General features: G+C 39.1%; 3 protein-coding genes across 8 annotated transcripts in view; 2 read left to right on the top strand and 1 right to left on the bottom strand.

The window, feature by feature from the left end:
* Positions 1-4,678, bottom strand: part of kiaa0753 (KIAA0753 ortholog) — a 31,852-nt gene extending 27,174 nt beyond the window's left edge. For 4 of the 5 annotated variants that reach the window (XM_047391856.1, XM_047391858.1, XM_047391860.1 and 1 more), the window contains exons 1-3: positions 4,235-4,677; positions 3,120-3,413; positions 2,742-3,000 (exon numbers count right to left, since the gene is read on the bottom strand). In XM_047391856.1, the coding sequence (XP_047247812.1) occupies positions 2,742-3,000; positions 3,120-3,413; positions 4,235-4,447 (766 nt within the window). In that variant the 5' untranslated portion in view covers positions 4,448-4,677. Of the gene's footprint in view, positions 1-2,741; positions 3,001-3,119; positions 3,414-4,234 lie in introns of all 5 variants that reach the window. The other variant, XM_047391859.1, reaches the window with a different exon arrangement.
* Positions 4,679-8,231: 3,553 nt separating this feature from the next.
* txndc17 (thioredoxin domain containing 17) lies at positions 8,232-10,247 on the top strand. The gene is made up of 4 exons (XM_047392478.1): positions 8,232-8,476; positions 8,622-8,703; positions 9,544-9,619; positions 9,813-10,247. Exons 1-4 carry the CDS (start codon positions 8,332-8,334, stop codon positions 9,879-9,881), a joined length of 372 nt encoding a protein of 123 aa, XP_047248434.1. The 5' UTR covers positions 8,232-8,331; the 3' UTR covers positions 9,882-10,247.
* A 1,224-nt stretch (positions 10,248-11,471) lies between these two features.
* nxn (nucleoredoxin) overlaps positions 11,472-25,956 on the top strand; it is a 96,382-nt gene continuing 81,897 nt past the window's right edge. Inside the window, exon 1 of one of the 2 annotated variants that reach the window (XM_047392475.1) lies at positions 11,472-12,130. In XM_047392475.1, the coding sequence (XP_047248431.1) occupies positions 11,582-12,130 (549 nt within the window). In that variant the 5' untranslated portion in view covers positions 11,472-11,581. Of the gene's footprint in view, positions 12,131-14,338; positions 14,482-25,956 lie in introns of those variants that run through there. The other variant, XM_047392476.1, reaches the window with a different exon arrangement.

Raw genomic sequence — 25,956 nt, 5'->3', positions numbered from 1 at the left:
TTTGCTTATCGCTGTGGAGTTGGAGTTGAAGATACCATCATACACCTGCTTCAACAAACCCACTGTCATCTGGACAAAGCCAGTAGCACAGTGAGGATCATCTTTGATTCCTCCAGTACATTTAACACAATCCAACCTGATTTCCTTTGTCAGAAACTCCAGAAGACTCAGGTGGAGGCCTCAACCATCTCCTGGATCAAAGACTACCTGACAAACAGACCAGAGTTTGTGAGACTGAAGGGTTGTGAGTCTAACCAGGTAGTCAGCAGCACAGGAGCACCACAGGGGACTGTACTCTCACCATTCCTTTTCACTCTGTACACCTCAGACTTCCAGTACAAGACAGACTCCTGTCATCTCCAGAAATACTCGGATGATTCTGCAGTTGTGGGGTGGATCAGAGATGGACAAGAAGCTGAGTACAGGAAGGTGGTGGACCGCTTTATGGCATGGTGTGGAAACAATCATCTCATCTTGAATGTGCATAAAACAAAGGAGATGATTGTAGATTTTAAGAGAAACAGGAATAAGTCAAACACTATTTCCAACATGGGAGAAGAAGTGGAGGTGGTGGAGGAGTACAGGTCCTTCTCAAAATATTAGCATATTGTGATAAAGTTAATTATTTTCCATAATGTCATGATGAAAATTTAACATTCATATATTTTAGGTTCATTGCACACTAAGTGAAATATTTCAGGTCTTTTATTGTCTTAATATGGATGATTTTGGCATACAGCTCATGAAAACCCACAATTCCTATCTCACAAAATTAGCATATCATTAAAAGGGTCTCTAAACGAGCTATGAATCTAATCATCTGAATCAACGAGTTAACTCTAAACACCTGCAAAAGATTCCTGAGGCCTTTAAAACTCCCAGCCTGGTTCATCACTCAAAACCCCAATCATGGGTAAGACTGCCGACCTGACTGCTGTCCAGAAGGCCACTATTGACACCCTCAAGCAAGAGGGTAAGACACAGAAAGAAATTTCTGAACGAATAGGCTGTTCCCAGAGTGCTGTATCAAGGCACCTCTGTGGGAAGTCTGTGGGAAGGAAAAAGTGTGGCAGAAAACGCTGCACAACGAGAAGAGGTGACCGGACCCTGAGGAAGATTGTGGAGAAGGGCCGATTCCAGACTTTGGGGGACCTGCGGAACCAGTGGACTGAGTCTGGAGTAGAAACATCCAGAGCCACCGTGCACAGGCGTGTGCAGGAAATGGGCTACAGGTGCTGCATTCCCCAGGTCAAGCCACTTTTGAACCAGAAACAGCGGCAGTGGACTGTTGCTGGTGGTCCAAAGTACTTTTTTTTGGATGAAAGCAAATTCTGCATGTCATTCGGAAATCAAGGTGCCAGAGTCTGGAGGAAGACTGGGGAGAAGGAAATGCCAAAATGCCTGAAGTCCAGTGTCAAGTACCCACAGTCAGTGATGGTCTGGGGTGCCGTGTCAGCTGCTGGTGTTGGTCCACTGTGTTTTATCAAGGGCAGGGTCAATGCAGCTAACTATCAGGAGATTTTGGAGCACTTCATGCTTCCATCTGCTGAAAAGCTTTATGGAGATGAAGATTTCATTTTTCAGCACGACCTGGCACCCGCTCACAGTGCCAAAACCACTGGTAAATGGTTTACTGACCATGGTATCACTGTGCTCAATTGGCCTGCCAACTCTCCTGACCTGAACCCCATAGAGAATCTGTGGGATATTGTGAAGAGAACGTTGAGAGACTCAAGACCCAACACTCTGGATGAGCTAAAGGCCGCTATCGAAGCATCCTGGGCCTCCATAAGACCTCAGCAGTGCCACAGGCTGATTGCCTCCATGCCACGCCGCATTGAAGCAGTCATTTCTGCAAAAGGATTCCCGACCAAGTATTGAGTGCATAACTGTACATGATTATTTGAAGGTTGACGTTTTTTTGTATTAAAAACACTTTTCTTTTATTGGTCGGATGAAATATGCTAATTTTGTGAGATAGGAATTTTGGGTTTTCATGAGCTGTATGCCAAAATCATCCGTATTAAGACAATAAAAGACCTGAAATATTTCAGTTAGTGTGCAATGAATCTAAAATATATGAATGTTAAATTTTCATCATGACATTATGGAAAATAATGAACTTTATCACAATATGCTAATATTTTGAGAAGGACCTGTATAAATATCTCAGTGTTCACCTGGACAAGAGACTGGAGTGGAGATGCAACTGTGAAGCCATCTACAAGAAGGGACTGTACTTCTTGAGGAAGCTTAGGTCTTTTGGTGTTTGCAGCAAGATGCTGCATATCTTCTATAAGTCTGTTGTGGAAAGTGTGATCTCTTCTGCCATCATCTGCTGGGGAAGCAGCATCAGAGCCAGGGACTTAAAAAAGTTCAACAAGCTGATAAAGAAGTCTGGCTCCGTTCTAGGGACTCCTCTGGAACCTCTAGAGATCATTGGACAAAGAAGGATTCTTCATAAAATGAAGAACATTATGGAGAACCCTGAGCATCCTCTTCATGAGACTGTCCTACAACAACAGAGTGTCTTCAGTCAGAGGCTTCTTCAGATGTGCTGTAAGACGGAGCGCTACAGGAGATCCTTCCTGCTCACAGCCATCAGCATCTACAACAGCTCTTTGAAGAAACTTTCATAATATGAGGCTACAACAACATTTAATTTAACTTATGGATGAATAAAGTATTTTTGAATTGAATTGAATAACAATCAAGAGAAGGAAGCTGTCTATAAGACTTACCTCGATTAGCTAGCTCCTCCACTTTCCTAATATACGTTTCCACCTCATTCTGCAGTTTGCGGATCTCATTGCTTAACTGCCCCTGTGTGCCTGCTTCTTTCTGTCTTAGACCAGGGTCTCTTGTTGGAGGAGACTGGCCAACACGAGGCATGAAAGAAGTAGGATTGTTCTTGGATGCTCTCTGTTTAGCATCAACTTGAGCCTTCTTCTTCTTTGATGACATATTTGATTCTTGGTTGCCTGGAATTGCTACCAGCTCCTACAAAGAAAAGGAAATAGTTATTTTAGTCTTTGTATGAACAATTACACTAAGCACTCACAGAAAGAACAATCTTTAGCTACACTTAGTTATGAATCAGTGACCATCAATCAGTTTACCTGAAGCAACTCAACATCACTTGTTTCAAAGACAGAAGCCTCCTGGAAAGGTTTAGGGGAGGTTTTTGCAAGTGACACGAGGTGCCTTCGTCTTAGATCTCTCTTGGCCAGTTTAACAGCAGCCTGAAGCCGCTCCTCAGAGAGCACGGTGAAGCTGTGGGAGCTTTTAAGGCTGTCGTCACTCTCATGCATCTCTGAACATGGAAGCAGTCTCTCTATCAAAATGGGGGCTGGAGGATCTACACGAGTGGCACGGTTGATGACACTGAGAGGAATGGCTTCATTGAACAACAACTGTCAAAGTAAACAAATACCGAAAATACATTTTATCAGATCAGTTTCTAACAATTATCTTGGTATCTGTAAAAAGGTGGAATCTTATTGTGATTTCACAACAGATTAAATTAATGATGGTGTTTTTATATACAGGCAGTGTTGCAATCTATATGCTTAAGCAAACGTAACTTTAATTTCTTTTCTCATTAGTTTAGCTTTTTGGGTTTTGTTCTGTATGAATGAAAACATCCTTTTTTTAAAGCATATTGCACACAAAAGCTAGCATGCAAAAGCTGCAGGATACATACAATGTTGCAATCAGAATCTACAATGAAGTGCTTATGTCAGTTTATAAAGGTTAAAGTTTAGATAGATTTATAAAAATACCATAGATATTTAGATCAGTTGTATTTCATCTACAGAGATGCACCTATACATGTGCTCACACTTACACATGGTTTGATAATTAATACTCAGCTCCGTAAATATAGCCTCTACTCCATGCACAACTCCCCTCCTTTTCTCCTCTAAATGCTTCCTAAATGTCTTCGATTTCAATTGTTTTTAGTGGCAAATTATTGCACAGCCTTGTAATTTACCTGAAAATGCTTTCTATGATTTCATCCAAAAAAAAAGAGACGCAAAATTGTTGAATGTGTTTTGATTTTTTTTACCGCTTGGGAAGTGTTAACCCTCTAAATAAATCAGTGTTTTTATGACACCCAATTAAATTTATTGAGCATCTCTGAAACGTACTTGTTGCAGAACTAACTGATTAGCTTTAGTGAAATAGGGAAGTTTGAGCTAAAAAAAAACAAAAAACATAAACCATTGTTTACCTTTGTTTGAGACGTCCTAGTAGTCGAATCGTGGTTCTTTACGTTTCGGGTTGAGCCTATAGAGACCCAATTTCTTCCCTGGTTTTGAAGTCCCAGTGAAGCAGAGGCTCTATTAAGCAATAACTGTGCAGACATTGCAGCGACAGAGTTCACAAAGGTAATGGCAAAAACTGTAAACACTAATTGAAACCTAATGCTAATAACTAATAGCATGAGCAAGCTAACGCAACCTTTAAATCCATCTCGTTTACGTTTAAGTTAACCCTAAAACTGATAATTCAGACATTTCGCCGTCGTTTATAATCTCTTATTTAAGTTTGGTATTAAAGAATATGTGCACGTCCAAAAATACAAACTGAAATATACACCATGCATAAGAATTTCAATTTTAGTGAAATCTTGACAACAGATCGAAACAGCGCCATGACAACAGGCGGAAGTAGTTCTTTTTCTTCTTCTTCTTCTTGTATTATTTTTGGCGGTTGGCAAATAACTTTATGCTGTGCATTACCGCCACCAACTGGTATGGAGTGTGGTTCTTCATGGTTTTAAATCTTATTTACTATTACAAAAATCAAATTCTATTTATTAATTTAGTTTTTTTGAAAAATCTAACTATAATTTGAATATGTTTGCTACCTAAACTTCTTTGCAAAGTATCTATCAAAATCAAATTTTCTTTAATACCTTCAAATTCTCTCCTCAAAATTTTCTTTCTTGTTCATATTTCTGACGCTTCAATATAACATGTTCTATTGTTTCCTCCTCTCCACAATGATCACATTTTCCTGTATTATGTTTCTTTATTTTAAACAATGTAGAATTAAGTCCTGTATGTCCAAATCTTAATCTTGTAATTAACCTTTCCTCTTTTCTGCTCCTTCTTCCAGTTCTTACTTTTCCTACTATTTTGTTGATTCTGTAAAACCATCTTCCTTTCCTTTCTTCATCCCACCTTTTTTGCCAATCTTTCCTGATTCTCTGTTTAATTATATTTCTTGCCTCTGACCTACTAATATTAATTATAAAGCTAATGTTGTTTTGTGTTGCCTTCTTTGCTATCCTGTCCGCCATCTCATTCCCCCCAACTCCTACATGTGCTGGTACCCATAAAAACACTAATATTAATCCCATCCTTTGTATTCTAAATAAAGTATGTTTTATTTCCAACAAAATGTCTGGTCTACCCTCTGAATTATTATGTTTTAAACTTAATAATGCTGAACTTGAGTCTGAACAAATTATTGTTTTTAATGGTTTTATATCCTCCACCCACTGCACTGCTAACAATATGGCTAATAATTCTCCTGAATATACTGATAATCCATCTGTAATTCTTTTTCCTACTTTTATTTTAAATTCTGGTATTACAAATGCTACTCCTATTTTTTCATCTGTTTTTGATGCGTCTGTGTAAATCTGGACATAATGATAGTAATTGTTTATATATTCCTGTATTATACTTGAATCTAATCTACATTTCGTATCCTTTTTCTTTTCCATCAATACCATATCTACCACTGCTTCTGGTAATAGCCACGGTGGCACTACTGGCAAAGGCAACATTGAACTTATTTCTTTTTCATATATTTGAAATTCTTCTGCTATACTATTGATAATCCAACCAAAACTCTTAACTTGTTTTTTTTCTTTTTCCCAGCATGGTTTTAAGATATCACGTGTGGGATGATCCGGATTATTGCTTTGTAAGTTTATCCAGTAATTTATTGCTAACTGTTTCCTTCTTATATCTAATGGCATCTCTCCCATCTCTACCTGGAGTGCTGCTATTGGACTGGTTCTGATTGCTCCTGTACAAATTCTTAAAGCTTGATGTTGTATATTGTATAATTTTATAAGATGTGTGTTTGTTGCTGATCCATAAATTATACTTCCATAATCAATATTTGATCTAATTAATCCTATATAAATTCTTTTTAATGATGTTCGATCTGCTCCCCAATCAATACCAGCCGTACATCTCATAATGTTTAATATTTTTTTGCATTTATCTATGATTTTTTCTATATGTACTTTCCATATAATTTTTTCATCAAACCAAATACCTAAAAATTTTATATTTTTTACTTGTTCTAAAACTTGATTGTATAATTTTAGTTTTATATTTTTTCTTTTCCTTTTCTGTGTAAACACCATTACTTTTGTTTTTTCTACTGAGAATTTATTCTATTCTAATGATCTCATCCTGTATTTTCTTTTCAATAAGTTTGATATTACGACCCATTTTCCATATAGCTCCATCATCTGCAAATAGTGAGCAACCGACTTCCTTACCAATATTTTTAAATACATCATTTATCATTATAGAAAAATATAACGGACTTATAATACTTCCTTGAGGAGTACCATTTTCTATTATATATGTTTCTGACAATTCTTGACCAATTCTTACTTGCATTGTTCTATTTGATAAAAAATCTTTAATCCAGTTAAACATTTTTCCAGTAATAACCATTATATTTAATTTAATTAATAATCCTTCTACCCACATCATGTCATATGCTTTTCTATGTCAAAAAATACAGCTACTACATTTTCTTTGTTTATTTGTGCTCTCCTAATTTCATATTCTAAACACAATGCAAAGTCATTTGTGCTAAACTAGGTTAAACACAAAACTAAACAGGCTAAACACAAAACTGAAAAGATTAAAATAATAGTCAGAGGAGCAGAAAAGTTCTTAGGGTTTAAAGAAGGATCTTGGGAATACATTAATAAAAAGTTGGAAACAGATGGGAGGCAAGGAGGAACCCCAGGTGATAGAAACATATGATAATATTACAGTGGAATGAAAGAAGCCTAATTGCTAATGGACAGGAATTTAAATGGTATATAGATGGAATTGATGTAAAACGTTTTTACTTGAATACGTGTTCAAAATATAATACGTGTATTAAAAGATAAAGTAGAATGAAATAAAATAAAGAGTCCTATTCCGTAGACATGTCTATACGTCAGCGTATCCGCCATATTTGGAGAGGCACGTTTGTTGTGAGATGCAATTAAATGTGGTTGGAAGTTGGTTTTCTGAACAGATAATTTCTAATTCACCTAATTTTGATGAGTCGTTTTTATATACATTTGTCAATGGTCGGCGGTGAGCATTAAGACAGAAGTGTATAATATCTGAAGAGCAAAAGTGGACACAACCATTATGAAACAATATGCTTAAAATACCCTTAAACGTACATGTAAAATAACAAACCACGTCGTTTAGGCCATATTCTGACTCTATTCACTCCAAACCACAGCTGAAATCGAGAGGCAAAATTGACAGGAATGGCGCCCAGTGGGTTTCTCTGCTGCTGTAGCCCATCTACTTCAAGGCTGGATGTGTTCTGCGTTCAGAGAGGGTATTCTGTATACCTCAGTTGTAATGAGTGGTTATTCATGAGAGGCTGCAGCCATTCTGTCGTCTCAAACTATTCTGCCTTTCCCATCAGGCCACGTTCAAGGTCACTTGAGTCCCTTTTCTTCTCCATTCTGATGCATGCTTTGAACTTATCTATCTATCTATCTATCTATCTATCTATCTATCTATCTATCTATCTATCTATCTATCTATCTATCTATCTATCTATCTATCTATCTATCTATCTATCTATCTATCTATCTATCTATCTATCTATCTATCTAGAAAGCAGTTAGTGTTTTCTAAATGAAGTTAACATTCACAGTTAAAAACGCATTTAGTATAGCATGACACATCCTGTTTATTTTCTCTATTATTCAGTTACTAATACTACACAAATTAGAGAAGCAGTGTGCTGCTAGCTTCTCAGTTTCCCAACAGACCAGATATTCGCATAGTTTTACCCAGAACCCTTGGGACAGAACTATCTTGCACAGGTTTACGTGTGCAGCAACAAAGTGCCACTCACAATAGGGAGGCCACGTTGACGTACGACCGAATGCTCATGCGCTCATTGGACGTCTGTGCGGTCACTTTAAGAACCGCGGCCCAACCCGGAAGTACTACTTCAACTTCAGATTTTTTTTTTTGTCGCAGTTTCAGTTTTCAGCTGTTGTAGCAGCTCAGACGTTTAGAAGTTTAAGTCCTTATCTCAGTGGAAACGATGGCCCGTTATGAAGAAGTGAATGTGCACGGATATGGTGAATTTTGTAAGGCGGTGTCTGAGAGAAAAGGAAAGGATATTTTCGCGTATTTTTCAGGCGATAAAGACGCTGAGGGAAGGAGCTGGTGTCCAGATTGTGTGAAAGGTAATTCAATAAAATCTCCTTCACCCATATCACTTATAAGCCATTGGGTAAGACTGTCTTGATCATGTATATTGGTTGTTCCTGTCAAAAAAGATTTTTTTTTAAAACCTACAATGTTATACATTTTATGCCACTGTGTTTTCAGCTGAGCCAGTTGTAAGAGGAGAGCTGACTCATCTTCCTGAGGGCTCCGTCTTCATCTATTGTCAAGTTGGAGATAGACCTTAGTAAGTTTGTTTTTTCTTCCTCTTTTTTGATTAATTCGCCACTATCCGTTGCCAAATGTTTGTCACAATAAAATATAGAATAACACAATTGCAGCTACAAACAACAGTTTTTTTTTTTCACTTTAATGTTTTAACTTGATCTGAATGGGTTATTAACTAAAAATAATTTGAGTATAAATATTAGTAAGCCTGTAAATGCTTGTTGTGCAATGAGTATCGTTGTAAAATAACGCTAAACCGGCGTATCTTGTGGATATTAGTTTTGTGTTTACACATTAACCAACAGAAAAACAATATTAGTTTTTGTTTAACTGTGCATTTAAAAATATTTAATTCACACAGATTTTTAAGGCTTCTTGACCACCAGAATTGCCGATTGTGACAAAAAACAGAACACTGTGTATTAAACATAAGACATTAAGATAAAACATTTCAGTTATTTGTTATAGTTAAATCAATTTTAATCTCATAAAAGAGAGGATATTTTTATGGAATTTCATTTCATTAGGAACATTTTGGATTTTATTTTTAACACATACATACTTGTAAATTTAAACAGTGTCCTAATCTATTTGGATCCAAGTTATATATTTAATTTTCACAGAGGAAAAAGCACTACACGTTCATGGAGAATGACTTGAGAGAGATCCAGCTAGGTATGATAGTTGAATATGAGCTAAACTGTTCAGCTACAGTTAAAATATTTCATAGAATAAAATTTTAAAATGGGGGAAAAATATATTTTTTTATTTATTTTACATCAATAGAGCTCACATCGATGTATATATTTTTTAAATATTGTAGAAACAGGTGTGTAATAATGTCTATCTTGTGCTTTAGTTGGAAGGATCCAAACAATGACTTCAAGAAGACTCTGAAGTTGGCTGGAGTTCCCACTCTGCTACGATACGGCACAGTAAGAGGACGCTTGAATGCAAATAAGTTAATATTTTAATCTGCAGCGATGAGCCCATTCAATCTTAAATGAAAGTTACTAGAGATTTCTTGAGAAACCAAATGTTCCATCACATTTACTGTCAAATGCTCTCTTAAAATATCTTCTGCCATCAGAGCAGTGCTGAGAGCCAACTGTGTACTTTTTGTTGCAGCCTCAGAAGCTGGTGGAGGAAGAGTGCTTCAAACCACAGCTGGTGAAGATGATGTTCACTGAAGACTGAGGGATCGTCGGCTTTTTAACTTGTTCATAAAGAAGCCAACATTTCTTCACTAAATAACCGTTTACACCATTTAATTCAAGCACTTATGAATCATCCAGCTTTGATTTGATGCAAATGAAATGTCAGCCGTGCATTAACAAAACCATCAATCAGTCTGTAAAATGCTGCTTTCCAGCTTATTCTTCAGTGGGATATTTTGAAGGATGCATTTTGCTCTCTGATTATTCTGTGCAATCAATGAATATTGTACTGTATATAAATACACACTAGTTGCTGATTAAAAAATATCTTTTTATTTTTTGATAATTTCTGCATTGCCTTACAGTTGAACCTGAATAAAAGGACATTTGATGTGGAACATTTAAACTTGGCATTCTTTGCAATCTGTTGCATCTTTTTGTTTCAGCTGCTCCTTCCAGAACAGATCATCTGCCTCCGTCTCATCCTATCTGTATCATTTCCTTCTGACTAAGTTGTCTCTCTGATACACTAAATTCTATCCTATCACTTTAGTCATTCCCAATGAAAATCTTAGCACATTTCCTTCCTCTAGTTCTGTGCAACCTAATGTATTGAGACAAGGTGGTCCACTTCAAATGGGGGGGGGCTAGCACTCCACAAAACTTTATCCTGGTGGTAAACATAGTGGTAACAGCTTCGTGGGGGGGGGGGGGGGGGGTGCTTTTCTTCAGCAGCATCAGGGAAGTTGGTAGGAGTCAGTCAGTTTTCATAGTGGGTCGCGGGGAAACTGGTGCCTATCCCCAGCAGTCTATGGGCGAGAGGCCGCCAGTCCACCACAGGGCAACAAAGAGACATGCACACGTAATTAAGAGAGACCGGTAACCTAACAGTTATGTTTTTGGACTAAGCCAAACTATCCGGAGAAAACCTATGCATGGAGAGAACATTCAAACTCTATGCAGTAAGAAAATCAGCCAGGAGTAGAACCCAGGACCTTCTTGCTGCAAGGCAAGAGTGCTACCAACTGCACAGCCGAGTTGATAGTAGGATAGAGATAAATACAGCATGACCATGAGATAAAACCTGCTAGAAACTGAAAACAACTTGAAACTGGGGCAGAGCCTTTTCTTCCATTGTGAAAATTATCCTCAACATGCAGCCACATCCAGGTCTATTTTCCCAAAGATTTAGAAATGATGCTCTCCATCCAGGCGGACTGAGCTTGAGCTATTTTGCAAAGAAGGACATAGATGAACAAACACTCTGGGTACCCAAAATTTTTAGAGACATACCCGAAAAGACATAGACCTGTAATTGCAGCGAAAAGGATGCTTTGCTAAGTATTTACTGAGGGGCTCAAGTAGGTGGACACAAAGATACGCCCACATGTTGTTTTCTTGTTGTGAACGCTAGGTGGCAGCAGACTCTCAGAAGATACTGCCTCGCTCCAGCGTGTTTAGAAATCTGATAACAATTAATTCAATTTATTTATTTACTTATTAGCGCAATAAAATGATTTCTTGTAAGAAATATGATGTGTAACTGAAATATTAAAATAAGAGTTTGAGAATAGAATAGAAGTCTAATTTGGCCTCCTTTTGACGTATTACTGCATTAAAACCTCGCATGACATTTAGCTTAAATTAACTCTAATTTACCAATAAAAATGAGCTTTATTGGTGTAAATGAGCGGTTTCATGTTAAATAGACTAATCTCTGTTGCAGTCAGGGAGATTTAAATGGAGCGCATTCCTGCACAGAGCTCAGAGCGGAGGGACGAGCAGAGCAGCGGCGAAGCCCACACCGCAACGCCTATCTCCGGGGCTCGGAGCTCACCTCAAAACCTACAGCTCAGTGGAGGTGGAGGAAGTCCTAGGTGTCTCCCGAACACGGCGGTTATATGTGCAGCAGCCTCGGCTGAGGGGGTTACGGTCGTGCCTGTGTGTGTGGGTGCCTGTTCTCGGACTGTGTGCGACGCGATGTCGGAGTTTCTGGTGAGTCTGCTCGGGGAGCGGCTCGTCAACAGCGAGAAAGCCGAGGTGGACGTGCAGTCTCTGGGCGCCAGGCTCTCCCTGGTCGGGCTCTTCTTCGGGTGCAGCATGAACGCCCCGTGCAAGCAGTTCAACGGCAGCCTGTGCGAGTTTTACAGCCGCTTCAAAAAGGCGTCCGAGCATAAGGACAAGCTGGAAATCGTCTTCGTCTCGTCTGATCAGGACCAGAAACACTGGCAGGACTTTTTGCAGGAGATGCCGTGGCCTGCGTTACCTTTCAAAGACAGACACAAAAAGGTAAGAGAGGCCAGCGGTGATGAAGGTTCAGCACAGCCTGATCAGCCTGGCTGCAAGTGAGCTGGAAGCCTGTGGAAACAAAACACAATAACTTTTACTCTTTTTGCACATGTGGAGTTTAGCTTGGTTCTTTTAACTAAATGAATCTGTTTTTGTTTATCCCAAAACCCAGGAAGATAATTGCAATCAGTTGTCAGTTCAGATTATGTAGTTCTTTAAAATAAACTCAAATTATTAATAAAACACATCTAGCATACAGAAGCATGTCTCTTCCTTGGGCTGAAACAAATTCATTTTACAGGATCTAATCAGGGCATTAAACTATGAACCATCGTCAGTAACTTTATTTAATTTGTTCTTAACAAATCAAGCTCTTGATAACTATGTTTGCGGAAATAAACCAGACTTTAATTAATCGACTTATAGCAGGACATAAATGTGCTGCTGCAGACATTCCTGAGTTATTATTAGGAGGGGAAACACATTGGACTTCCTCCTGGCTTTCCGCTTTCCACACACTGCTGATTTTCTCCAGGGAAATACTGTAAAAACAGCGTATTTTAAAAGTTCGTGGCAATTTAATGCCAGTTTTATTATCTGTCCAATAAGTTTAGGTTTCTGCACCATATGGCTGCTGCACGGGTAAAAGGCCTGAAATGTTTCCATTGTAATACTTGCAGCTTTTTTGTGCTTTCAAAAATGCAACTCTTAGGATTTGTAGCAAACCTGTAAAAACACTTTTGTGTTTCTTCTATTTTTTTTAGAGATACGCCAATCCGGCTTTTCGTGGCAGATGCAATATCAGGTTTTATTCGGGGTCTGACCTGGTGATTTAAAATTTTGACAAACTCTGAATTTTATTTATTTCCTTTTAATTCCAGTGACAATAACTTAAAGCTAAATGTGCTGCATGTTCTTTTGTTACAGGTAGTCGTTTTATATCCAATTAAAAAATAAGGGATTTAAAAGATTGTCTAGGTTTATGCATCAAAACATATGTCCCTAACCTTTGTGTGATATACATTTTTTTTTTAAATTAAACTCAAAAAACAGTGCATCATATAACATGCTGTTGGTTGATGCATCTCTTTGAGACCAAACATGATTCATTTAATGTATGTTGGAGAAAAATACAGATTTTTTTCTGTATTGGACCTGCCGATCAGTGATCTGAGCCATTAAAAATTGTCTGATTCTAATCTAGCAGAATGATAAGTGCATCTCCAATATTCTGGCATTGTGTGTGAAAACCTAAATGTATAAATTTGATATAGCTTTTCAGGGTGAGCTCACATTTCATGAAAGTATAGTTTCATTCATTTTAAGATTAAATTTAGTTATTTACATGAACACCTTTCACTGCAGCTAAATGCTTCCTATTTGTTGGCATGTAGAACATAATTGGTTTTCTTGATTCCAGCTGTGACAACCAAATAGAAATAGAAATGTTTCCTCTAACATGATGCAAATAGATTTGAAGTTTTTATACAATTCCATTTTCCTGTGCCACTATATCCAGTTCATGTTAGTGGCTGCATAAACCTGACAGTCTTCGCGAACAATAGAGCGGAGGATTATGTTGCATGAATCGTGTGTGTGTGTGGCAGGAGGCCAGGCCAGTGTCCTGATTACAGACCTGGTCTCATGCATTGCTGTATAACTGAAAGAGGCATTCACAGAAACAATGCCCAGAAGCACCTAAAATGTATCTGTGTGTGAGTTCTGACGTTTGAGGTGAAAGATAGATGTGAAATTAATTAAAGAAGGTACAGTGTGACTTATAGCACTTTAAAAATATAAATATAGCTGCACAAAACCCAAAAATATATGTCGGACTTGATTATCTTAAAATATAAGTATAAAACTCCGTTAAGACTGAAATGTTTTAATACCAATCTTATCGTGGACACTGTCTCCATTATTTCCCAGAAGGGAGGATACTTTTTTAGTCTGGCCTCATTTAAATCAGTTCAACCTCCTAACCATTATTTGTTGCATTGTGGAGGCAGGATTTGGACTGGAACATTGTCTTGTAAATTCTTTCTGATTGCCAATGATTATTTCCGTTACACCTCATAATGAACTCCAGGTTTGAATGAGGCTCAGACGAGCATGGGGGGAAGAGGAGGAGGAGGAGGAGGAGGAGGAGGAGGAAGAGGGGAGGGTTGTCTGGTGTGGAGCACGTCCACAGTCACAGTGCAGTGTCATTATGTGCTCTAACTGGGAGCGGAAAATATCTGTGGCATCAACATCGGCATTGTTCATGCTCTTCTTGGTGGTCCGCTGTCTGTCTGGGCCTCGTGTTGCAGAGTGCAGCTGTTGATCTGTTTGGGAGAGGCCTGCAACTCTGGGTTAGTTTGGACTTCAGCTGCATTTCAAAATATTCCTCTTCCACTACAGTAGCAGTGTAAAATGTTGCTTGTTTAAAGTCATCTCATCTGCTTGTTAGATTACTGCTTTCCAAAGCCATATGTTTACATTAGCTTATTCTCTTTGTCCTGTCCAGCTAGTTTACTAGGGTCTGTAAAGGTGCTGAAACCTAAATTATTTTACTGTTTCCTCTGTATGTTTATGAAAATACATTGCCTTGCAAATGGTATTCTTACCCTCTAAGCTTTTTCATATTTTTCCAAACACCAACTTACAGAAGTTGTTAGTCTATCACATAAAATACATAATGAAAGTTATGTGATAGACTAACACAACTGTAATTGTGAAGTGAACTTTTCAGATTTTCCTGTCCAGGGTGTACCCCGCCTCTTGCCCATAGACTGCTGGAGATAGGCACCAGCTCCCCCGCGACCCAGTATGGAATAAGCGGTAGAAAATGACTGACTGACTGACTGACTTTTCAGATTTTTACAAATAAAAATCTGAAAAGTGTGTATTTTTATTCAGCCACTGCGAGTCAATATTTTTTTTTTTATATATAAAATAGCTTGAGCTCATGCAAGCTGGATGGAGATAATCTGTGAGCAGCACTCTTTAAGCCCTGCCACAGGTTTTCGACTGAATTGATGTCTGGACTTTGACTGGGCCAATCTAAAACATAAATATGTTTTGATCAGTACCATTGCTTTTTAGCTCTGACTGTTTGTTCTAAGGTTGACCTGTTGGAGGGTGAAGCTTCAGTATTGCCTGTATGTAGCTCCATCCATATTCCCATCCACTCTGATGTGCCTATCCGTCTCCACATGGCATTTTCCATGAATGCCCAAAAAGTCCAATTATGGTTTAATCTGACAAAACACCTTTTTCCACATGATTGATGTGTTCCCTACATGGCTTGTGGCAAACTGGATTTCTGTTGGCTTTTGTTTTGCTAATAGTTGTCCTGTTGACGGATTAAGCTACCTAAGCTGTGGACCTTTATAGCTTCTTCAGAGTTACTTCTTGGATGCCTCTCTGAGTAATGGTGTCCTGTAAGTAATGTTTGGCCTCTCAGTTCAGGTTGACAGCCATGCCTTGTATGTTTACAGTTAAGCTATACAGGTCCTTCTCAAAATATTAACATATTGTGATAAAGTTCATTATTTTCCATAATGTAATGATGAAAATTTAACATTCATATATTTTAGATTCATTGCACACTAACTGAAATATTTCAGGTCTTTTATTGTCTTAATACGGATGATTTTGGCATACAGCTCATGAAAACCCAAAATTCCTATCTCACAAAATTAGCATATTTCATCCGACCAATAAAAGAAAAGTGTTTTTAATACAAAAAACGTCAACCTTCAAATAATCATGTACAGTTATGCACTCAATACTTGGTCGGGAATCCTTTTGCAGAAATGACTTCTTCAATGCGGCGTGGCATGGAGGCAATCAGCCTGTGGCACTGCTGAGGTCTTATGGAGGCCCAGGATGCTTCGATAGCGGCCTTTAGCTCATCCAGAGTGTTGGGTCTTGAGTCTCTCAACGTTCTCTTCACAATATCCCACAGATTCTCTATGGGGTTCAGGTCAGGAGAGTTGGCAGGCCAATTGAGCACAGTGATACCATGGTCAGTAAACCATTTACCAGTGGTTTTGGTACTGTGAGCAGGTGCCAGGTCGTGCTGAAAAATGAAATCTTCATCTCCATAAAGCTTTTCAGCAGATGGAAGCATGAAGTGCTCCAAAATCTCCTGATAGCTAGCTGCATTGACCCTGCCCTTGATAAAACACAGTGGACCAACACCAGCAGCTGACACGGCACCCCAGACCATCACTGACTGTGGGTACTTGACACTGGACTTCTGGCATTTTGGCATTTCCTTCTCCCCAGTCTTCCTCCAGACTCTGGCACCTTGATTTCCGAATGACATGCAGAATTTGCTTTCATCCGAAAAAAGTACTTTGGACCACTGAGCAACAGTCCAGTGCTGCTTCTCTGTAGCCCAGGTCAGGCGCTTCTGCCGCTGTTTCTGGTTCAAAAGTGGCTTGACCTGGGGAATGCGGCACCTGTAGCCCATTTCCTGCACACGCCTGTGCACGGTGGCTCTGGATGTTTCTACTCCAGACTCAGTCCACTGCTTCCGCAGGTCCCCCAAAGTCTGGAATCGGCCCTTCTCCACAATCTTCCTCAGGGTCCGGTCACCTCTTCTCGTTGTGCAGCGTTTTCTGCCACACTTTTTCCTTCCCACAGACTTCCCACTGAGGTGCCTTGATACAGCACTCTGGGAACAGCCTATTCGTTCAGAAATTTCTTTCTGTGTCTTACCCTCTTGCTTGAGGGTGTCAATAGTGGCCTTCTGGACAGCAGTCAGGTCGGCAGTCTTACCCATGATTGGGATTTTGAGTGATGAACCAGGCTGGGAGTTTTAAAGGCCTCAGGAATCTTTTGCAGGTGTTTAGAGTTAACTCATTGATTCAGATGATTAGGTTCATAGCTCGTTTAGAGACCCTTTTAATGATATGCTAATTTTGTGAGATACGAATTGTGGGTTTTCATGAGCTGTATGCCAAAATCATCCGTATTAAGACCATAAAAGATCTGAAATATTTCTGTTAGTGTGCAATGAATCTAAAATATATGAATGTTCAATTTTCATCATGACATTATGGAAAATAATTAACTTTATCACAATATGCTAATATTTTGAGAAGGACCTGTACTCTTTTCATTTCAGATGATGGATTTTATAGTTCCCTGTGAGTTGTTCAAGCCTGGGATGTTGTTTTATAACCTAATCTTGCTTTCAACTTTTTCACCACTTTCTTCCTGACCTGTCTGCTGTGTTCCTTTGACTTCATGATGCAGTCGGTCCTCTAATGTTCTCTAACAAACCCCTGGGTCCTTTATGGAACAGCTGCATTTATACTGAGATTACACTACACACAATGGGCTCTATTTACTAATTAGGAGACTTCTGAAGGCAATTGGCAACTTTATTTTATTTAGGGGTTATAAGAGTAAAGAGATCTGACCTCGAATCCACACCACAGTTTTTGTGTCTTTGTTTTTTGTAAAAAAATGTAAAACCTTGCTCTGTTTTCTTCTACTTCACAATATACACTACTTTATGTGGTAGTGCATATTGTCTATTCAGGTTCGTGGTTGCAAGAAAATGCATGGTATTTCTGTAATTGGTTATAAATTGTTGGTGACTTTCAACCACAACACTAAATGTCCCCCCTGCTTATCCTAGATAGTGAATTCTTATCTTTTTCTCGTCATATTTTCTACGTTCTTGTGTATCTTTTAGTTAAAATAAAAGGAGCCATCATTCCTAGCTCCAATCCATGTAAAATGATTTTTTCATCCTTTATTTTTCTTTACACATTTTCCTTGCCAAAACAATTAGCTGACGAACTGAAAAATAAACGGCCAATAATTAGCAGACTAAGTGATAATGAACATAATTGTTGGTTGCAGCTGTAATTAGCTGCCTATTGTTTTCGGATTTGTGAAGAAACAGGAAATGGCTAACTGAGACTAAAACAAAATTGTTTTTTTTTCCCTTTGGATTCATGTGCAGTTATCATGCTGGCAGGTCAGGGAGTTCAAAGTTGTCAAAAGAGAAGAGCATGAACTGCTAATTCTGAGTGTAAATTTTATAGTGCTTTAGAATCTCCAAAAGGTTACGAATGATTGAAGTTGACCAGATCGAGCACTATGAGGATTCGAGTCTGTTGACAATGAGGCCCTCTTAACCATGCTCAAGGCTGCTGCTTTTTTGTGTTTGTTTTTACTTGGATCAGGCAGAGCCCATCTCTTAGTGAATGATGCACTATTTTTCCACTCCTTTGTCCAGAGCTTCACCGCCCACATCAGATTCTCTGACTTCACTTCCTCCCTTCCCTCTGCTCCCCCTCCCATGTCCTGCAATGATTTACTGAGCTATGTCACTCTCACTGCAGGCTGTGTTCCCTTTGCATTAACTTATTAAAGCCTTCATTTCTGCACGAAGTATGAATTCAATAAATAACGAAAGAAAATAAATTATTAGGTTAAGCATGGACCCTGGTGGCTGGAGATAACCAGAGATCACTGGTGACCGGAATCTGACTTCTTTTCAGTTTTGATCTGAACTCAAAAATCCAGCATTTTTCAATCAGCTCACACTATACTAAGAGCTTCCAGGCTGCAGTGAAAACAACACTCTTTGGGGTGGTACTTGTCACTAAGTGAAGAAGAATAAAAGTTATCTATATTCAGTCTCAATGATGTGTTAAAAAATGTCAGAGAAAGCATACAAATATAAGAAGCTATTTAAGGGCGACTGTATGTTCTTTGTTGACATGTTGAGACATGTCTTTGGTTAAATCAGGCTGTGACAGGGCGAGAAAGAGCAAGATTTTCAGCACATAAAAGGAAGGCTAAATGGAGTACACCAAAAGTTGCCTAGTGTTATCCTTGTGCACTTATTCGATCCTTATCAAAGAGTGAAGAAAAAGTTCTTCATTCTCAAAGGAATAGAGACTGCCTTTTGCAATGTCCGCCACGCTAACCATGCTAATTGCTTGCATAAGATGCTAAGAAAGGCTTAAATTTCTCACTTTATTTCAAATATGAATAAAACCCTGTTTTAAAGCGACTGCTTCCACACACAGGGTTGACGTCTCCTCAGCACCTGACGTAAATAGTTTATGGCAGGACGGCTAGGATAACATTTTTAATGCTGTTCTTATATTTAGGTTTATTAAAGCCGTTAAGGGGAACTTGTAATCAATCAAAATCTACTAGTGGCTAATTATTTTGATAATTCTCTGGAAAAAGGATGAAGTTAACTAAGAAATCTTTCCAAGTCTGTTTTTAAATTGATAAAAGGCCTAATATATCTGCATCAATTAATGTACTGAAAACATTTTATGATTCATAGTTTATTTAAAAGGCTATAAGATCAGAACAGTGTTTCTGTGTAGCACAACACCCCTTTTGTTGAAGCACATTTATGCTGAGTGGAAGTCAAATCTTGCAGATCTACAGCATCTATTACATTTTCCAGGCAATGGTTAGTTATAATAAGGAGGATCGCATCACAGGTAAAAATCCTATTGGGTGGCGGTTCTTGTCTTCTGTCAGCCGCTCACTTGGCTTCCTGCCAGACAATGATGGCGCACAGCAGCCTCAGGGTGATGTTAAGGACGCCTTTCATCAGCATGTCATTGATCTGCTGAAATCTGTATTGCACTTTATTCATCGTTTGTCACAGCCCCCCTTACCCTGTGACAGAAGAAATGGTTTTAAAAGAGGTCTCAAATGTTTTATCTAGAGGTCCTTGATCCATCTGTTGTTAGTTTTGCATTTTCGCATCCTTTGTCTTTGTTGTCCTATTAAACCATTGGCAAAATTACATGTCTCAGGCTTTAGATACATTAGATTACAACATACAGTGAACAAAAAATCGTCACCAGTTAGTTTTCAGAGAGTTTGTTTCTTGGTTAATAATATATAGCATTGGGGAAAACATTAAGCTTAATCTAAATCTAAACTAAACCTGTATTTTTTTATCTATTACTTGTCTATTTACATTATTTATCAGACCTAGGTTGAATATGACCCTAATCAGAGGTGCATTTCGGGGGCCACTTCCAGCCCATTGATGTTGTTACAGACCTGGGAAGAGGGGCGAAGTTTAATGTGTTGTGCACAATGAAAAAAGAACAAATGACAAGAAGACAGAACTTCATCTATCTACAAACAATTATGGTGTGCAGGAAAAATGCTCCCAAGCTGAGACTTAAGAACCCAAAATAAAATAAATCTGAATATAAAAAATGACCTGTTACTGTAACTTTCAAATTACAATGTTATTTTGTATGCCTGCAACTGGTGCATTAGTAAACCTGTCCTGTCATAACTGAAGTGCCCCTGGAGGCCCTAAAACAGCCGTAAAGTGTACTTATCCTTAATCCCGGCTCCGGTCAATACAAATGTTATTTAAGTCCTAATCGCTTCAGTAGAAAGCAACTGGACTTCTACTGAAGCATGTTGCTGTCTTTTTCGCAGGCCATTGTTGCCCCTTTTACAAGGTGATATTTAATGTTATTAGAGGAGACAATAATGGACTAAAACTGATCAGCCTGCTAATACCAACCATGTTCAGAACTAAAGAAGCCTTTTGGAGGAGAGGTAAAACATCTTAAAGAAACAAGAGGAAAAAGTCCAGTTGCCTTCTATTTAACACTAATGATGGTCATGTCCTGGATGGCTGAGAATCAGTCAGAATGTTATTTAACAACCCTAACACTGGTTGACAGCATGTACTTTGTTGCCTGACAATGAGCTTGTAATGGTACTGGTATTAAAATCCCAATGTAAATTCACTCTAGCTTTTTAAAATATCACTATTTATATACTCATTTCACACCGTCTGGTTTTGTGTTGCACAAGTCGTGTCTAACTGTAAAGCGACCTTCCAGGAACCCTTACCTTGACTCTGGCTGTGCATGCCTGGCTGCAGCAGAGCGCTGGAGGTTGACTCCATTGTTGTGCAGCTGTGAGGCCTTGTATGTGTGTGCCATGTTTGACAAGAGCTTATGTAAGGAATGTGCGATGCAGACACCTGCTGCAATGAAACCGCTCGAGGCTGGAGGGCATGGCAGCAGTGTGTGCGGCTTTGTGAAGGTTCAGGTGCTTAGCAGTACCAACAGTTAAATCCCACCCCACAGAGCTTAAGTTGCTGTCTTCTTTTACTGATCGTTGTTCTCCCTGTTTTACAAGGTGATGTGTTTTATGAGGCCAGAATAATGGAGCTATCACCAGAACAGCAGCTTGGAGACATAGAATTCATTGCAGAAGTGTTCATACCCCTTAAACCTTTCCGCATTATGTTGTGTTACGTCCACAAACTTCATTGTATTTTACTTGTATTTTATTTTAATTACCAACTCAGTAGTGCACAATTAGGCAGTGGAAGATACATGATTTTCTACATTTTAACATTTAGAAAATTGTGTCATGCATTTGTTTTCATTCCCTTGACTCTGATATCTCTAAATAAAATCAACTGAAAACATTTGCCTGCAGAGCTCGCCTAATTAGTAAACCTGAATTGTCCACCTGAACCGTAGAGTCTAACATTTGCCGCCCTCTTTTTAAAGGGTCCAGAAATAATTGGACAGTTGACTCAAAGGTCATTTTATGGGATGGGTATGTGGGCAATTCCTTTATGTCATTTTCAATTAAGCAGTTAAAAGGCCTGGAGTTGTTTTAAGGTGTGGTGCTTGCATTCGGAAGAATTTGCTATGATCAGATGACATGCAGTCAAAGGAGCTCTCCATGCAGGTGAAACAGGCAACTCTTAACTTGCGAAAATGAAAAAAAACAAAAACATTGAGAAATTGATACATTATTAGGAGTGGCAAAATCAACAGTTTGGTTCATCCCGAGAAAGAAAGCAAGCAAGAAAGAAGCAAGCACTAATGAACTAAAACTTGATGAAACCATGATCACCCTCCTACTAAAATGATGGCAAGAAAAAAGTATGGTAAAGGTGTCGAACAGCTTATGATCCAAAGCATTCAACATCATCTTTAAAACACGGTGGAGGCAGTGTCATGTCTTGGGCGTGTGTGACTGCCTGTGCCACATACAATGCTTTGATCTGAACTACTACAAAGCAGTTCAGATCAAAGCATTTCACATGTTTGGAATATGCCAGTCAAAGTCCATACTTAAAGTCAATTGTGATTTTTGTGGTATGAGTTAAAAATGTCTATTCACTCTCCATCCAGCCTGAGCTATTTTGCAAAGAATGGGCAAATTATTTCATTATTTAGATGCGCAAAACTCTTAGAGGCTTGGAGCTTTAACTGTATTGACTTATGGGGTAAATTGCAAATACATATTTGCAAAGAAGAAAAAACAAAGCATGTCTTTTTTTTTTTTTCCTTTCACTTTACAATTATGCACTACTTTTTTGATCTACTGCACAAAATACGTTGAAGTATGTGGTTGCAACATGTGGAAAGATTCAAGAACTGTGAATAATTTTGAAAGACCTTGAGAGTTGTAGTGTTCCTTGTAAAATCATATCCGCTCCCATTATCTTGCTGGTAAAATTCAGCACACAATAGCTGTAAGCCTGCGACCCATCTGTGGTCCACAGGCCAATGAAACAATACTCCGAGGCTGACTTTTCCTCTTTCTCCAGTTGGACTGCTGCTGGACACTGTGTGGTTTCCAGGCAGGACTTTCCACAGTGGAGTGACGTTAAAGATAATCGACACAGCTGATGTATTCACCACAGAGTCTGCTGCAGCTCTAGATGAGAACAGCAGATGATTAATTCGCTCGCCGACATTGTCCAAAACCAAACCGATTGTTACATATTTACCAGTAAAACCATCCGAACCAGTGCAGAATAAAGTTGACGAGGTGGCGAGCATCATTTGTGTCTGGATCTGTTCCTCATTTTACCCGTAGCTACCCTTTATTGATGGGGTGTCGTGCCCAGACCCTCCCCCCCCTCTGTCGATGCTTTCGGTCTGTAATTGCCCCACTCCACAGCTCAGCAGCCCTTCCCACCATAATAACCTCCCAGTCGCCCCAGGGGCATCCTACCATCCATAGCTGTCTTTCGTTTGCCCTTTGTTATCTCTCCTAGATTGAATGTTGCCTCTTGTTGATTCCCCAGTTACCTCCTCATCATCACCACTGATCATATTTCTCAAACTAAACGAAAGCAACACAATGATGAATATGCAATTCTGTGTTCTCTGAACTCGCTGCATATTTTCTACCCTCTCACTAAAGCACGATAAAATGTGTTTTCTGAAGGATATCTGTTACATCAGGAAGTAACACTACTGATTTTTAAATGTATTCATAGGTTTCACGTTTTTGGCGTGGCAATCCATCCATGTGACCACCACCCTGCTCAGAGGGTGGAAGCAGAATGGTGTATATGCAAACAGCAGCCGCCACCCTCCTCCTCCCACCTCTGTGCCATATTCATCCAAGTGGAAGTGCTCCTGCAGCTCCTGCTGGAAATGAGCTCATCGTACAAAGAGACCCAGTGTCTCACCGTGCAGCATGGCATGGTGGCACCAGCCATGATGTCTCAACTAGTTTGTGGCAGATTAATCACACAGCTGACGAGCAGGTTTTCACAGAAAGGGTGGCTTTATCTTTCTGAGAGCAAGGGTCTCAAGAATATGTTCAGGTTTTGCACTCATTCAGTCGATTGCTTTGAGTGGCAATGTTTACAGCTGGAAGGGCGTGCGTGCAGCAGCTTGGCAAACTGTTGTTTTTTGAATGATTATGCTATGACAATTAACATCCAAATTCCTAAATGTTAGAGATGCACCAATCAGGCTTTTCCTACCCGATAAAAATTTACAGTTTTTTTTAGAGGTCTGTCCTGCCGAATCCAATTTTTACAGATTCCATTTGTTTTCCTAAGAACTACAACACATTTACCTGCAGTAAATGTGCTGCAGGATTTTTGATAGAGGTAGACTTTTTTTGAATCCAACACAAAAAGAAGGAATTACAAAATGATCCCTATTTATGCTTTAGAGCATATGTTCTTAACATTCTATCTGAGTTAAACTAAAAAAAATGGTTTTGTATTGCTCCAAATGTTGCATGACAAACTAGAGAAAAGAATCCAGGCAGTATCTTTGGTTTCTTTTGAAGATGCATATCATGTAACATGCAAGACTAGTGGAGTGCATCTTATTGTATTGCCTGTCATAATAGCTTGTGCTTCTGATATAGTGGATGGATTTGTTAGCCATCCTGGTGTGGGTAATTTTATTCATCTTAACATTAATCACATTACACGCTATAAACTCAAAGATTTCCTGGATTTCCTTTTGCCACAGTGACTCATCATCAATAAATGGCATAAATACACAAGTGACTAACATAATGTACAATCACTTACTTGGGCTCAATAACTGCTGTTTTAAAAGAGAATCTAATGCAACCATATCTGTTGTAGTTATAAAACAGCAAAGAAGGACACGTGGAGCTCATCTACCTTCATGCATGTCTGCCCAGGTTTGTTATTGGTCAAAATATTTTGAAAGGGCCAGATTTGTCCTTCTTCTAGCAGCAGAAAAATAGAAAAACTCTTTCAGCCAGCTGACCTCCAGTGTGCAGCATCAGGCAGGGGAGGGCTAGTGCTGTGTTAGTCTATACTTCTTACAGCCAGACAAAGCTCTTGTCTTACCAGTACATTTTTCTTGAATCTTAGAAAAAGGGAATTTAATCCATAAAGGTGGAATGATGTGGTATTTTTGCAGTTAAGCCTCAACAGAAATTTAAGAGAATATTTCACCCATCAGTAAAAGCCACACTGGTACTTGCCAACCTCAGTTGATCTTTCTTAAATCCCCTTTCACAAGTATTCAGTTTTTAAAAAAACACAATTTTGGGAGGTTGTGGTGCATGGTGTAGCGGCAGAGCAGAGGCCCCGAACCTTGACGAGGTTTGATTCCAACACAGCTGTCTGGGAACCTTTACTGCACTTCTTTCCCTGCTCTGTCTTGATATTCCCTGTCTAATTACTGTTAATGAAGGCCACTAGTCCCTTTTTTTTTTTTTTTAAATAACCCTCCCAAAGAAAAACCCTTTTTGGGTGGATGGCGCTGCAGGTCGTTGCTCCTGTTGCCGACGCCGTGCACAGAAATTGACAGAGACTTCTTGCTGTTATGTCAGCTTAAATATCTATGCCTGGCCATCTACGGGGTCTTTTGTGCTGCTGGTTAAAAAGCTAATGCATGACTGCCACCTTGTGGTGGCAGCAAAACATTGCACTCAGGTGCCACAAGAAATGAGACTCTGTATGTACAGGTCCTTCTCAAAATATTAGCATATTGTGATAAAGTTCATTATTTTCCATAATGTCATGATGAAAATTTAACATTCATATATTTTAGATTCGTTGCACACTAACTGAAATATTTCAGGTCTTTTATTGTCTTAATATGGATGATTTTGGCATACAGCTCGTGAAAACCCAAAATTCCTATCTCACAAAATTAGCATATCATTAAAAGGGTCTCTAAACGAGCTATGAACCTAATCATCTGAATCAACGAGTTAACTCTAAACACCTGCAAAAGATTCCTGAGGCCTTTAAAACTCCCAGCCTGGTTCATCACTCAAAACCCCAATCATGGGTAAGACTGCCGACCTGACTGCTGTCCAGAAGGCCACTATTGACACCCTCAAGCAAGAGGGTAAGACACGGAAAGAAATTTCTGAACGAATAGGCTGTTCCCAGAGTGCTGTATCAAGGCACCTCAGTGGGAAGTCTGTGGGAAGGAAAAAGTGTGGCAGAAAATGCTGCACAACGAGAAGAGGTGACCGGACCCTGAGGAAGATTGTGGAGAAGGGCCGATTCCAGACCTTGGGGGACCTGCGGAAGCAGTGGACTGAGTCTG

This window comes from Girardinichthys multiradiatus, chromosome 18 (genome assembly GCF_021462225.1).
Source record: "Girardinichthys multiradiatus isolate DD_20200921_A chromosome 18, DD_fGirMul_XY1, whole genome shotgun sequence".
NCBI classification, from domain to species: Eukaryota; Metazoa; Chordata; class Actinopteri; order Cyprinodontiformes; family Goodeidae; genus Girardinichthys; species Girardinichthys multiradiatus.
The sequence above is the reverse complement of the archived record's forward strand: the minus strand, read 5'-3'. Positions and strand labels throughout refer to the sequence as shown.

Coding starts and splice junctions, on each gene's coding strand:
- txndc17 (XM_047392478.1), top strand. CDS start 8,332: ATGGCCCGTTATGAAGAAGTGAATGTGCACGGATATGGTGAATTTTGT. Junction 8,477..8,621: donor GTGTCCAGATTGTGTGAAAG/GTAATTCAATAA, acceptor CTGTGTTTTCAG/CTGAGCCAGTTGTAAGAGGA. Junction 9,620..9,812: donor CTCTGCTACGATACGGCACA/GTAAGAGGACGC, acceptor TTTTTGTTGCAG/CCTCAGAAGCTGGTGGAGGA.